Source organism: Vulpes lagopus, chromosome 2 (genome assembly GCF_018345385.1).
Source record: "Vulpes lagopus strain Blue_001 chromosome 2, ASM1834538v1, whole genome shotgun sequence".
In the NCBI taxonomy this organism is placed as follows: Eukaryota; Metazoa; Chordata; class Mammalia; order Carnivora; family Canidae; genus Vulpes; species Vulpes lagopus.
Window position 1 is genome coordinate 92,920,090 of NC_054825.1, and position 15,527 is coordinate 92,935,616.

At 38.0% G+C, this 15,527-nt stretch overlaps 1 protein-coding gene across 8 annotated transcripts in view; it reads left to right on the forward strand.

The window, feature by feature from the left end:
* Positions 1-15,527, forward strand: part of UTRN (utrophin) — a 496,122-nt gene that overhangs the window by 92,283 nt on the left and 388,312 nt on the right. For all 8 annotated transcript variants that reach the window (XM_041741733.1, XM_041741729.1, XM_041741764.1 and 5 more), the window contains one exon: positions 14,524-14,585. In XM_041741733.1, the coding sequence (XP_041597667.1) occupies positions 14,524-14,585 (62 nt within the window). The remainder of the gene's footprint in view (positions 1-14,523; positions 14,586-15,527) is intronic.

Consider the following 15,527-nt stretch of genomic DNA (forward strand, 5'->3'; position numbering starts at 1 on the left):
AGTGGGCCCCATGCAGGGAGCCTGACGTGGGACTCGATCCCAGGTTCCCAGGATCACACCCTGGGCTGAAGGCGGTGCTAAACCGCTGAGCCACCCGGGCTGCCCTGCCCCTGAGTTTTTAAGGGGAAACATAGTGTTCCTTTCTGGCATGTCCATCTGGCTTATTATAAAAATTTTACTTAGATAAAGGATTGCATTTTAATGCATTTGAAATTTTGAAAATATAATTGCTAAAATGACTCTTCCCCCTTTTAAATTATGTTACATTTATTTTCAACTTTTTATGGCTTACTACTAGAAGACTCTAAAATAGAGAATTCAAAAAGTATTTCTGAAATACTCTATTTTCTATTTTAAAAATTCTATTTATAGAGAGTTGTATTTCATTAGAGTCTCTGAACAAAGGATAATCGTACCCCATTTTTCTCCAGGTGTGTGTGCATATATATATATATATATATATATATATATACCCTTGAATAAGCCTTGGTGGCTTAGTGTGATCTGTCAGTAACGTTTTGGTTTACATTACTTTTTTTGTTTTTGTTTTAACATCTTAATAACTGATAAGTACCCTGATAATTTTACCTTAAAACACTTGGATTTATTGCAAAAGGTATATTTTAAATGATGCAACTCCCTTTTCAACGTTTACATAACACATACGTTTACAACAACGTTTACATAACTAGACGATGGGAGGAGATGACCCTCCAGAAGCACAGTTATTTTACATGTACCCAATTATCTCCTCAGACTGAAGTGGGAAAGTCAGTGGAAAGACAGAAGGAAAAGCAATTTAACCTGGATAGTTTCATTTTTAGAAATGTGTTACCTTAACTGCACCTTGTGGAGGACCTTGAGGTTTGGTCTCTGAGGGAGCTCTTTCTTGTGTGTTGAGTGTTGGCATATAAAATCTCTTCCTCCCTGCCTCCTAGATCCTTCCTGTCTGCCTGTAATTACAGACAGGCCATGTCTCTCCTATTCTCACCATTTCCCACCAAGGCAGGCAGGCAGACCGCTCAGCCCAGGTTATTTTTATAGTTGCACATTCTCTTCCCTTCCTACTTATTTCCAGTAAGGTGGAAAACAACACACCTTTTGCAGAATGGGTATTTTAAAGAAAAAAAATGGTACAGAAGTATTATTTGTTATAGAAATTTGAAAATATAGCTCACAAAAATAGAATATAAGAATCTCTCAGGATCTTAGAACTAGATGGTACTAATGTTTTGCCTTTTCTTTCTAGTCATATATGCACACAGTGTATAAATGAAACACACTGTGCTCTTTAATAATCTGCTTTTTTATTCCTTAATATATGGTGAAATCCTTCCATATCTGTACATATTCTCTTAGTATAATTTTTTGTAAGATTTTATTTTTAAGTAATTTCTACACCTAATGTGGGGCTTAAGCTCACAACCTCGAGGTCAAGAGTCATGTGATCTACCGACTAAGCCAGTCAGGCACCCTCTTAAATATCATTTTTTAAATCGTTGCATTTATGCATGAAAATATACTTTTAAATAACCCCTATGGATGGATATTTAGATTGTTTAAGGCTTTTTTTTCAATTATGAAGAGTGCTTTGAGGAAGTACATTCTTTTAAATGTATCTAAATATGTATGTCTAATTATTTCCTTAAAATAAATTTCCAGAATTTGTGGGTCAATGGTCATGTAATCTTAAATATGTTAGTATAGATGTTGTCATATTGCTCCAGGAAACTTATCATATACAGATATGTCTGCCAGCCCAAAGCCAACTTCCTTGCTCCCTTGTGTCATTGGATGTCAGCTGGTTCTTGATGGTCAAATTCACTATCCTTTGGGCATCCTTTTCCTGGCTCCTCTGGTGCCTTAACGCTGTTAAGTATGCCTTTCTTCTGAACCGGTTATGCTCGGATGGTCTCCATTTGGTGAAGACATTCTCTTTATTGCCCTGGTCTTGCGTTGTCATAGGTTTGCTTGACATCTTCACCTGAATTATCCAGGTAATCTCTGACTCATTAGGTACAAAGAATTTTCTTTCTTTTAAATGGTTTCTCTTCCTAAGCTGCTATTTTTCTTTTTCCTTTTTTAAATGGAGAGGCACTGCTATCCTTCACATTACCTGAAAGTACATTCTGATTTCTCTTCTTCGTTGCCCTTCCAGTAATTCAGTAGCCAAGTCATGGGAACCTCACCTGTATAGTCAATTCTTCTTGCAGATATCTCTTCCTTTCTAATTTCATTGCTACCTCGCTACTTCTGGCTTTGAGATGTCCATCACAGGTGACTGTAATAAGCCTCACATTGGCTTCCTTGCTTCTAGCCTCCCATCTCTATGAATCTATTTTTCATATTAAACTCACTACAGCATATTTTGACTGTGTTACTCCTTTGCTTAGAAAAAAGTCATTGGCCTACATTGCTTGTTCATTTGAACTCTTAGCTTGATTTTATAAGTCCTCCACAATCTAGCCACAGTCCATTTAAATAATTCAATGATATCGCAGCTGTGATCAAAAATCGTCCAGCCAGAGAAACAGCTCATAGTTTTGTCTGTGTCCTGTTCTTTATGCCTCGAGGACTTTGCATGTTCTCTCTTCCACAAATGCCCTAACAGTTTTATATGCCTCAAATAAATCAGTTCAAATGCAATTTATTCCTTGCATCCTCTTCTGATTCCCTCCTCACCCCCATCAAAAAGAAATAATTTCCCTCTACATGTATGAATGTATCTGTACATAATATATTAATTATAATTGTCCATCTGTTATCTGTGTACTTATCCTTTCCCCACCCTCATGCTTACCTCCATGATAGCTTCTTGAAAGCATCATCTGAATCTCTTTTGGGGCCAGCATAGTAGATGCTCAGTAAAATACTACCTGGTGGTCAGTAAATGTCACTTTCTGTTTCTTTGTTTTCCACAAAATAGACAAATAACTAATTTTCATTAAAAGAGTAGGAAATAGGGACACCTGAGTGGCTCAGTGGTTGAGCATCTGCCTTCAGCTCAGGGCATGATCCCAGGGTCCCAGGATTGAGTTCTGCATCAGGCTCCCGCAGGGAGTCTGCTTCTCCCTCTGACTGTGTCTCAGCCTCTCTCTCTCTCTGTGTCTCTCATGAATAAATAAATAAAATCTTTAAAAAAAATAAAAAATTAAAGAATAGGAAATATAAAACTTTAAGTGGTGATTGTAGCAAAGAGGTGAAACCTTTCCAATTCCTAGTATGTCTGTTTATCGGACAGGAAGTCTTATAAAAACAACTTAAACTAATTTGTCCATGCATGACTGCTAATTTTTTATTTTTTGCTCAGTATTCTTAGCTCCCAGAGCTTAAAAGTAGGTTATGGGGCTATCAGTTGTCCCCCTGTGAGGGCTGTGATAAAGACAGGCTTCTCAAACCGGCTGTGCACATTGGCATTCATTAAATAATCACTATTAGTGGGTAGCTTGAGTGGCTCAGCGGTTTAGCATCGTCTTCAGCCCAGGGTGTGATCCTGGAGACCCGGGATCGAGTCCCATGTCGGGCTTCCTGCATGGAGCCTGCTTTTCCCTCTGCCTGTGTCTCTGCCTCTCTCTCTTTCTCTCTCTCTCTCTGTCTCTCTCTGTCTCATGAATAAATAAACAAAATCTTTAAAAAAAATCACTATTAGCAAGGAGGCTAAAAAACAGTTCATATAGCCTGTTTCATAAGCTTCATAAGCTACAGTTCTCTGTCCTCCTGAAGGACAAGTAGGTTTTAGTTGGAGTCAATGCAGCAGTATTCCAGAACCATGCAATGCAGCGGAATGGCTACTGTGCACCTGAACTGTGCCCTATGTGTGTTGGGATGAGCTATAAGTGTAAAATTCACCCCAGACTTCAAAAAGTATACTAAGAAAAAGAGTGTAATAGTTTTTAAAATATTATTTGTCAAAATGATATTTTGCATAAATAAGGGGGGAAAAGACACATAGTTCTAAAATTGATTTAATCTCCTTTTTTAACATGGCTACTAGAAGATTAAAAATTTTTATGTTATCTGGCTTGTGTTGTGCTACAGAACAATGCTGTTTTAGAGAGAGGACTTAGAGGTCAGTATCAGGCAATGAGGATCATCCCAGCCAATGGCTAAACACAGGATTGAACCTCCTACCTATGTCAGATTTTTATCCTTCATAGTCAGTGGTGGGACTTGTCTGCAAAATATTTTGGCCAATCCACATTTATTGACTAACACTAAACTCACCATTGGGAGAGTGTTTCTAACCTTCTAATTATGCCAATTACTGAGTGCAGTAAAAGCACATTTCTCACGTTCATTAAATTAATTGGCAAAGTCTCTGTTGTTAATGGTGACAAAGATAACATATCTTTGTAGAGGCCACCTCTAGGGTTTAGCCTTTCTAATTAAATTACAACTTCTTGTCTGGAGTTGTAATCCTAGGTTGGGATAACATTAAGCCCCTGGAATGGTTTGCGTACTGGAGTTTATGTGTTCCTCTGTGGCCAGCCTTTCCAGTGGTTAAGTAGCCTGCCTTTCCTTTCCAACTTTTCCTCTCAGGATTCCTCTCCTCCGCTTTACAAAAGAAAGACACACCACTCACCCTCTCCAGATTTTGCTGTGCTTCATTACTGTATGGTGGCAAACAAGGGAGCAACAGTAGAATGCAAAGTAAAGAACATTCTCTTAAGAACTATTAAAATGGCTAGTGCTTTACTGCATCCAGGAGCAAGACTTTGTGCCTGCCATCCATTGACCATCCATCCATCCTCTCTCTGTCCCTCTCTCCATCCCTCCCTCTCAGAATGAGAATTATGATGTGAGCCGTTGCCCAGTTACCCTGGAGACACATATGAACATGGTTTACAAGTAGAAAACTAGAGTCAGACTTCCTCTTCAAAAAATAAGTCTGATTAGCTCGTTAGTTTGACAATGAGGACTAGTTTTGCCAATTAGGTAGTAGAGACATTTCCTAATAATTGAGCTAAATTTGTGGCTTTTTAAAAAGATCATTCATTCATTCATTCATTCATTCATTCATTCATGAGAGACACACAGAGAGAGGCAGAGACATAGGGAGAGAGAGAGAAGCAGGCTCCTCCAGGGAGCTCAATGTGGGACTTGATCCCTGGACCCGGGATCACGCTCTGAGCCAAAGGCAGATGCTCAACTGCTGAGCCACTCAGGTGTCCCAAATTTGTGGCTTCTTAACAATGTGCTAGAAGTTATATCTTTTTAACTATTTAGATTTACTATAGATATTGTCAAATGTGCATGGGAGTTCTTTTAGAGGTTCGTGAACAAAAATGTTTGAAGCCTCTGACTTTAACACAAACGTAGCATCACACTTTCTATGTTGAAAATTTATATTACAGACACCATACAGGAAGTTTTAAGTAGAGAAAGAAAAGGTGCAGAAAGACACTCCAGGAGAGAAATGGTACAGAAATCACATGGTATTGGGATTGCTTGAGGGTGACCCACACCCGTGTAGCCAGGTGAGCTTTTATGGCTGAGAATTCCAAAATGGTGACCTAACCCAAGACGGGTCCACGGAGGGTTTTGGAAAAGAGTATCAGAGAGGCAGGATGGAGGGAAATTTGGATGTTTAAAAAAGCAAGATGAGTGGAAGAAGGAGGTGAGTAATAAAAATTAAGAGGAGAGGTGGAGGGAAGAGTCTAAGCCCTAGGAATTCTCCAAATGATGGGTTATAGTCAAGGAAGCTTGTAGCTCTGGACATTTTGGAGTGTTCATTCTGGCCTCTAAGGTTGTGTAGACTTTTGTAAGTCTAGTCTTGATGAGCTGAAGATAGTTTTTCTTTGATTCTCAAATTCCTTGGGGTCACACTGCTCTTTGGGGCTACCAGGGAACTGTCCTGAGTAGCTGAATTGACAGGCAGTACTTGAACTTGCATGAATTGTTGTCTGGGTCTTCATCTGTCCCAGGGTATTTATGTGGGCCATGACACACACAGAATTATTTGAAAATAGTTCCAAAGAGGGAAACTAAGCAGCACTGTCACACCCTTTAATTCATTGGGGTTGGTGGCTTCAGATAGTTATCACTGGTGTCTACAATGCTCATTCACTGATTATTAATTGCTTGCTGCTTTTCAGTATATATTTTTATCTGACTTTGATGACCCAAAGCTGTAATTACAGAAGACATGTAGTTTTCCTACATCAGTTCTATAGAAAATAATAGCATTCCTACATAGGAGTGCAAGGAGATATTTGGGTACTGAAAGTACTGTTTTCTTTTTCTTTGGATATTTTTTCCCAAGATTTTTTGTTTGAGAAATGCTATTTGTTGGATGTTTTTGTTTTATAACATGGATTTATTAGGAATCTAAAAGAATCTAGAAGAATCCCCTAGATTTCCTCATCAGGTGGGGAAAATAATTAAATAATTAAAATCAGAAAATTGCTGTGTGAATATTTAGCAGTCTTGACATGTTTTTGCTCCTATTTTAGAAAGTAGAAGTTGTCATGACAAAGTTTTAAGTCAGATCAGTGGAATGCTTATTCCATTCAAAAAAATTTTCCCTATTCTCATGAAAACTCATTTGCATAAATTTTCATACGTCTGGAAATAATATGCTTATGAAGATTTCTGTAGACAGTTTGTAGAACATAATAGATCTTTAATAAGAATAAAGTGAAGGAATTTCACATTTTCTTTTTAACATTCTAGCTATTTTATCACTAAAATCACTAAAAAATATTAGTTTTTTATTGACTTTTCATGACAGTGATTCATCATCATTATGACTCATTCAGCTCTTCCTAAATAACCTCTTCTTGTGCTATGACATTTCAAGTGTTTTTTTTAAAAAAGATTATTTATTTATTTATTTATTTGAGAGAGAGAGAGTAGGGAGGAGAGGGGGCAGAGAGAGAGGGAGAAACAGACTCCTTGCTGAGCAGGGAACCTGATGCAGGGCTGGATCTCAGGACCCTGAGATTATGACCTGAGCTAAAGGCAGATGCTTAACCTACTGAACCACCCAGACTCCTCTCAACTGATTTTATTTTATTTTATTTTTTAAAATATTATTTATTTATTTATTCATGAGAGACACAGAGCATGAGAGAGAGAGGCAGAGACACAGGCAGAGGGAGAAGCAGGCTCCCCATAGGGAGCCTGATGTGGGACTCGATCCCAGGTCTCCAGGATCACAACCCAGGCTGAAGGCAGCACTAAACTGCTGAGCCACCCAGGCTGCCCCTCTCAACTGATTTTTATAAAACTCCTTTGCTCCTGGGACAAAAGTCCAAAGTGAAGTGTTTGTATGTAAAATTTGTAATTTTTGCCCCTGTAAATTGGGTGCTTGTTCTTTTGCATTTGCAACATATATACTGCTGTTTATATCTAAGATGTGAAGAGTTTTTCCAAAAGATATTTCCAAAGAGAAGGTTTCAAACAATTTTGAATGCCTGTAAATCTCACAGACTCAGTCTTTAGACAGAGTTTGGCAACTCTAGAAAATGAAAGTTGGAAAACATTCCCTTCTGTGTTTAAAAACTTGAATTCATCAAGTAGAAAATAGGTGAAAGTGAATAAACACTAAAATTAAAGATGGTCAGGAATTAATGGGTTATATCTAATTTTGAAAGTAATTCTTTAGGGAATAGATTGTTTTGCAATATTTTACAGATTAAATGCAAAAGACCTATCTGTGAACCCCAGTGACTTTGGAGTAAAATGCTGTTGAACTGGGACTAGTTCAGAAAGTCTTCTGGGTATCTCAGAGTTTGGTGGTTTTGCTTGGTAGTTCTTGAGTTTTTGCATTTTCAAAATGCAGTCTTATGGTCAGCATCATGAATCATTATAGAAATGCAAATCTGAGCCCTGACATACCACTTCACACCTACCAGGATGACTATGATTAAAAAAGGAAAATAAACTTTAGCAAGGATGTGGAGATTGAAATCTGTGTGCATTGCTGATAGGAGTGCAGCCGCTAGGGAAAACAGTTTCCATGCAAGGCAGTTTCTCAGAATCTAAACATAGAATTACCACATGACCTAGTGATTTCACTCTATATACCCAAGGGGACTGAAAACAGGGATTCGAACAGATACTTGCCTGCCAATTTTCATTGTGGTTGTATTCTCAATAGCCAAGAGGTAGAAACAACCCAAATGTCTATCAACAGACGAATGGATGAATAGAATGTGGCACTATGGGACACCTGGGCGGCTTAGTCAGGTAAGCATCCGACTCTTGATTTTGGCTCAGGTCCGATCTCAGGGTTGTGAGACTGAACCCTGTGTTGTGCTCTGCACTCAAGCATGGAGTCTGTTGGTCCTTCTCCCTCTGCTCCTGTCCCCCCGCTCACTCTTGCTCTCTCAAATAAACAAATACAGAAAATCACTTAAAAAAGAGGCATATATGTACAATGAAATATTATTCAGCCATAATAAGGAAGGAAATTCTGACACGTGCTACAACATGGATGATCCTAGAAAACATGATGCTAGGTGAAATAAGCTGGATGCAAAAGGACAGATACTGTATGATTCCACTTATATAAAATATCTAGAAGAGGCAAATACATACAGATAGAAAGTAGGTTAAGGGCTACTAGGGCCTGGGATGAGGGAGAATGGGAGAATTATCATACTTTATTTTTTATTTTTTTAAGTAGGCTCCACTTCCAACAGTGGGGCTTGAATGTACAACCCTAAGATCAAGAGTCACATGCTCTATGAACTGAGCCAGCCAGATGCCCCTGTGAATGGGAGAATTATTGCTTAAAAGTTAAAAAGTTTCTTTCTTTTTTTAAAAGATTTTATTTATTTATTCATGAGAAACACAGAGAGGCAGAGACACAGGCAGAGGGAGAAGCAGGCTCCTTGCGGGGAGCCCGATGTGGGACTCGATCCCAGGACCCTGGGATCATGACCTGAGCCGAAGACAGATGCTCAACCACTTAGCCACTCGGGTACCCCAAGTTATAAAGTTTTTATTTGGGCAGATGAAAAATGCTTTGGACAAAGTGGTGATGGTCGCACACCACTGTAAATGTAATTAACATCACTGGATTGTGCACTTTAATATGGTTAAATTGGCAAACTTTATGTTATATGTATTTCACTACAATTTCACTACAATTAAAAAATTTAATAATGCAATATACCAAAAAAATTGAATTGTAGACTTTACATGGACAAATTGTATGGTATGTGAATTGTATCTGAATCAAGATGTTAAAAAGTTTTGCAATCATGGGAGGAGTACTGGATAAAGACATATGGATTCTGATTTGATTTCTGGCTCACCTAACTTCATTTTATGGGATAAGCTTCTGACATGTCTACTTTCAGGTTTGATTAGATGTTCTTTTTATATGCTTTCCTGCTCTCATACTCACTGATTCTGTGATAGTAAGGTGGGTAGTTTGTGTGGGTTAGGTTGGTTCTCTGCTGAAACATTTTCCTCCAATAGTAAAAATGACAGAAATCCTAAATACAGTGCAAGTGGGGCTGTAGACTTTGGAATCCAAGGGTTGCAGAATTACCATAAATTTGGGAGCAAAGTGAATGGGTCATACTAGAAGAGCATGTGTTTACTTAAAGAGGTTGTTTTTCAAAGACTCTATATTTTCTTAAGAAAACATTTTTGAGCATATATTTGTAACTCTGTACTCATCTTCTTCTTATGGATATAAACATTTTTCAGGATTAAAAACTTTCTAAAGTTTGGAGTATTTTAGAATTATTATTTTAATATTATTATATGTTAAATCCTCTGTTTTCTCATAGATATGCAATTATGTTTTATTTAAATATGCTCTTTTTTGTGAGGTATTGATTTTGAGTCTGAAATGAAGAGGGTATTATTACTCTACTTTCACTTATTCTGTCTAGAATGCCCTTCTTTGCAGGAATCAGACTTCATCTGTCCTTCAAGATATATTTTTGATGCTTTTTTTTCCCCCATGAAACTCTGACCTTCTTGTACTTGGCATACATTGAAGGCAAGCTCAGGAGTCTGTGGGACCTGGTTCTGTCTGTGACTGTCACTTGCGCAGTAGGTGATGCTGGGCAATTCATTCAGCTTTTGTCCCCGGATTTCAGGCTTCTTATTTGATAAGTAAAGTTGTTTTCCTCTTGTCACTTCACCTACCTTCACATCTCCCAAAGAGACCATTGAATTGTTTTTTGCTTTTTATAAAGTGAAGTCAGAAAGACTGTTGCAAATGCAGTTTTTACCCTTAATAACTTCAAAGTGTATGTAAATATGATAAACTTACAAAGATAAATTTGAAATGCTAATCATCTAAACTCCACATATACTTAGGTAGTTTTGACAATTTTGAAAAGCACATTTTAAAGTTCTTTTTTTTCCAGGCCCTCTGGGATTGTCAGATTTTGAAACAAATTTGGAGTTTATACACTCTAATTGAGAGCAGTCTGTCTCCTCTTGTCTCTGTGTCTTTGACTACGTATTTGTAACATTTGGCAGATTATTACATAATATTTACATATTTCTAGGTGCCATTTTAATGCATGTTGTTTCAGTAAATGAATTAGTGGCTTTCAGAGGCCAACCAAGTGGGTACAAGACAAGAGAGGAGAATGATCTCATTAAGCTGTGGTAGTAGGTTTCATTGGGTTTGATTAAATACAGTAGCCAGAAAAAGAAGAAGTGGGAGTATCATCTGAAATGCTGTCATTGCTTCCGAAATAATCTCTTTTGCTAATGAGAAGCTGGCTTTCTAGGGTGAGTTGCATTTCATGAGAGACTTTAATAAAGCCAATCCAAGTTTTAAATCATCCAACAAGACAAATCTTTTTTGGCTTAAAGTATAGGGACTTTTTCTCTGAATAGTTGTATTCTATGGAACTCAGATTATTGCCAACCAATTAGACATTCTTCAGTTGTTTTGAAAGATGTAGAGCCGAGTAATGCTTTCTCTCTAATAGTGGTTCAGTTTTAAAGGCAGTATACATGTTCTTAGGACTAGTAACTTTCCATAAGGGAAACAGGTCCTAATTTCTCTACTACATTTCCAGTATAGGATTTAAATTGAGATTTGTTGCTACGTCCTAGTGAAAGAATTTTTATATGCATTTGAGCTGGTGAAGTGAAAAATATTGCAAGCCGGTTTCCTGGAAGATTTATCAGGCAGTTTTGTTGATGTTTCTTGCTTCACTTCTCTTACCCATCACAGAAATAAAATTCCAGATGAGACAGCAGCAGAGGCCCTTGGATCTGTGTGAGCATGCCAAAAGCATTTTAAGAGGAGCAAAATATTTAGGGGAAGAATTCGGAAAATCAGCCTTAAGGGATTTAACACATTTTTCTTCTCCTAATTCAGTCCCGTGTTTGTCCCCCTAATGGAGAAAGGTCATTAATGGAATAAGGTTTGCTAACTAAGCCCTGAAAGGCTTTCAGAAACTAAAGGGTTTTTCTAAAATCCAAATCTAAAGAAAATGCTTATTTGGAAACTGGAATGAATACATTTAAAGTGTAAATTATAGTAACTTATTTATAGAAAATAATCCAATTATGTGTAAGATGGTATTTTCTGCACATTTTTATTTTGGGGAAATTAAATGACAGATTGGCTTGATAATGGAGAGCTGGAATGACTTTGAGACTTTTGAAGTTCTCTATAAATTTCTAGGAAGGGCAGAATGATCAGAATTGCATGACTAAGATTTTTAGTTGTTTTCCCACCACTTAGCTATCATATTTTCACCTTCCCGAAACAGGACCTGAGCCAGGGTTGTTACCTCAATTGTTGTGGTGCAGAGGGCAGTTTTCTATTAGTAAGTGTTCCAGATTTGTTACATTTTAATCTCATAATTGAAAAGCCACAGGCTAATTCCAGTTCTTTTACTAAATTCCTCTGTGTGTGTGTGTGTGTGTGTGTGTGTGTGTGTGTGTGTGTAATTGAACAAAAGGAAATGTGAACTAAAACTTTATTGAAATATGAACTCTCCTCCCCCCTTTTTTTAACTGTATCAGGAAAATGAATACAGGGAATGTTTATAAATTTGGGGGTATTTTTGAAATATTTGGATGTTGGACAACTTATCTTTATAATCTCATACTTTATTTCATATTGGTTACATAAATTCATATTCAAACTTTGATTTGACCCCAAAAGAACAAAGATTATTATAGAAACATTAAGTTTTATAAACATCTCTCTATGGCAGAAATCTGTTTGTAGACCTTTTTTTATGTGTTCAGTTGAAAAACCTTACTTATCATTTGGTAAGGTGCAGACACTCACTTCTTTGACCAGTCTACATTTGGAGAGGTACCTATGAATTATTAAATATTTTAATATGTTTTTGAAAATAAGGTTAAATGCTCAGAAGAGATAAGAAAAAAGCAAAATTTATTAATATGAATCCCTAAGAATTTTTCCCATTTTTATGGTGATAAAATCTTTAAGATGTATGAATGTTATGAAATTAGGAAAGTATACTATTTATGACCTTTATATGTATTTTTATTCATAGCATTATGGAATAATATGTATGGTAAAATTTACAAACATAAATTCTAAGGTTAATGGGACAAATAGTTAGATTTTCTAAGAGCTCTGAAGACTGATATTTCATATTATATTCATATCGGTGGGGCTGTTTTAGTGCTCTCTGCAGGTTGATATATATGACTGACATCTATTCTGTGTATAATCTCAGCTTCGTCCCTCTTAGGTGTGATTGCAAGGTGGGGACTCAAGAGTGTGTAACCAAGTCCTCTTGGTTAATAAATGGCAATGTGTGGCATTGATCGATGGTAGAAAGCCTGAAATCAGGTCTGATGCTGACTGCATTATCCTTTCTGAAGGGAAGGCCACCAGTACAGTTAACATCAAGAAGGTTCTTAGACAACAGTTTTGCTTTTCATCCAATTGCCCCTTTTGTGTCTCAGAGTCAGTCTCCAGTTACCTTTATGGACATGTCAACATGCACTCTTTTCTGGAACTGCTGCCATTCTACTTATTTCAGGAATGACCTTTTAATCACAAACTCTCCTTCCAGAAGGGAGTTAAGGACCAAAGATATCACAAACTTGGGGAAGTGGTGGCTGAACTTCTGATTCTGCTGGTAGAGATGAGCGAGGAGGTCTGTGTTGAAGGCAGCCCTTTGAAACTGATGCACAGAGAGCAGAGAGCACTTGGGCCTCTCTGTTTGTTTGTTTGTTTGTTTGTTTTTATTTATGGTAGTCACAGAGAGAGAGAAAGAGGCAGAGACACAGGCAGAGAAAGAAGCAGGCTCCGTGCACCGGGAGCCTGACGTGGGATTCGATCCCGGGTCTCCAGGATCGCGCCCTGGGCCAAAGGCAGGTGCCAAACCGCTGTGCCACCCAGGGATCCCGGGCCTCTCTGTTTGTATTTTGCTGTTGTGCTGTGGGAGGCAGCCTGGCAGTATGGATGGCACCGGGGCAGACAGTGTATTTATACACACCCCCACACACAGAACCTCAGCTTTCTGCACGATTCCAAATACTCCTGAGGCAGCTTTCAGAACCAGTTAGAGATTGTTAATGTGCTGTTTTGTAGGCTTTAAGCCAACAGTGACTCTTGCTGGTGGTAATTGAGAACTGGGGAGCTGCTGAAGAGGATACCATTAGAAGTAACAGGAAGGGTATAGTGGGTATTTATCTGCCATGTTTACACACATACTGTAGCAATAATTATAGCAATAAGGAAGAACTCAATGCCAGCTCTTTGCCAAATGTTTTCCACTCATATTCACTAATCCTCACAATGCCCTTGCAAGCTGGGTGTATTTATCTCTTTCGCAGATGAGAATCTGGGGTGACGAGGCATTGTAATGATTGACCCGAGGTCACAAGCTAAATGGATTGGGGTGCGGTCTATTTTTTTCTAAAGCCTTTTTGTTCTTTTTGATATAGCACATGGTTTCCTTGTACTTAACTAAATCATTCTGCCCATCTTCCAGAAGTTCAAGATGCTATAATTTTTAAAGTCGAATTTTACTGGCTGTGGCTTGGAGAATGAGTTTATAATCAAAACCAAAGTTGATAATTTTTTTTTTAAACGACTCTGGTTTCTCCACTTGTAAGACCTGTAGATTATGTTTATAACTCAGGATCATTAAAACCTCGTCCTGTCAGTTTTAGTACAGGAAAACAGGTTGTGGAATACCGTTATACTAGTTTTTGTTCTGGAGGGTATAGGACTTGTACGAAAAAGGAGGAAGATCATGAGTTTCCTAGGTTTTTGTGGATGACTTTGATTTTTGTTTTGGACATGCTAACATCTCTCATGCTGAAATTTTAAACTGCAACAGGAAGTATGTGCAAGAGTGTGAAAGTGAGGTGCTAATTCTGTCCCACACACGTAGATGTAATGGTTGACGGTAGCAGGCTGAGGCCCAGGACGGGGCTCCCTGGGGAAGGTGCCTGAGCTTCATGTTCTATCTGAGCCTCAAGAACTACTAGTAGGACTACTATTTTAAACTCTCCATGATGGGGATGATTGTATTTAGAATCCTTCCCAAAGGTACAGACTTTCATACTTTTTCCCTTCTCTCCCTTTCCCTCCCACAGATGAACACAATGACGTGCAGAAGAAAACCTTTACCAAATGGATCAATGCGCGATTTTCAAAGGTAATGGAGACTTTATTTTCTTTTTCTTTTTTTTTTTTAAAGATTTTATTTATTTATTCATGAGAGACATAGAGAGAGAGGCAGAGACACAGGCAGAGGGACAAGCAGGTTTAATGCAGGGAGCCTGATGTGGGACTCGATCCCGGAACTCGGGATCACTCCCTGAGCCAAAGGCAGACGCCCAACTGCTGAGCCACCCAGGAGTCCTGGTAATGGAGACTTTCAAACACTTTATGATGATCCAGTTTTCTCTTTCTGACTGATAGAGCTTGTTTGGAAGTGCAGTGAATTTTCCCATGGCAGGTAACCTAGCAGAAATCTTCTGAGTGTGCAGATACATTTATACTTTTTAGAAATTCTCAAATATATTTAAGTGGAAATCCTGGTACAAACAGTTCATGGTATAAACAGCTTTTAATTTTTACCTGGCATTCTCCAGATAAACAACAGTTGGCTGCTTTGGACTCTGTGAATCCTGGGTACATTTAAGAAGTGAATATATCACTGGGCAAATTTGGTGTTCCCTTAGCTAGATAGATGATGATTTCACTTTGCCTGGTTAAAATCAAAGTTATACAGGCAGCCTTTCTACCCCATGCAGAAGTGTTTAGGCATTTTCTTACCTGTGGATTTGGCTATAATGTTAATCTTCATTGTGGTTCTATTTTTTGTGCACTTCCTCACTTCTTTCTCCAAGGATCTAATCTCTCTCAGCATTTCTAAACCACTTGGAACATAATCAGTGTTTTGAGCAATATTCTTTTTAGGGGCAGGGAAAACCAAAAGAGTAATTGGCGGGGCTATTTTCAGACTTGTTCTTATATAATTATCCATTGGTTATTGACATTGGAATTTGGTTCTTTACATTTGAAGTGGGAGGGAAATTTTTAGGAGTCCATGATAGAAAGAGGAGAAATAAAGTTTTCTTGGAGAAATATCGTC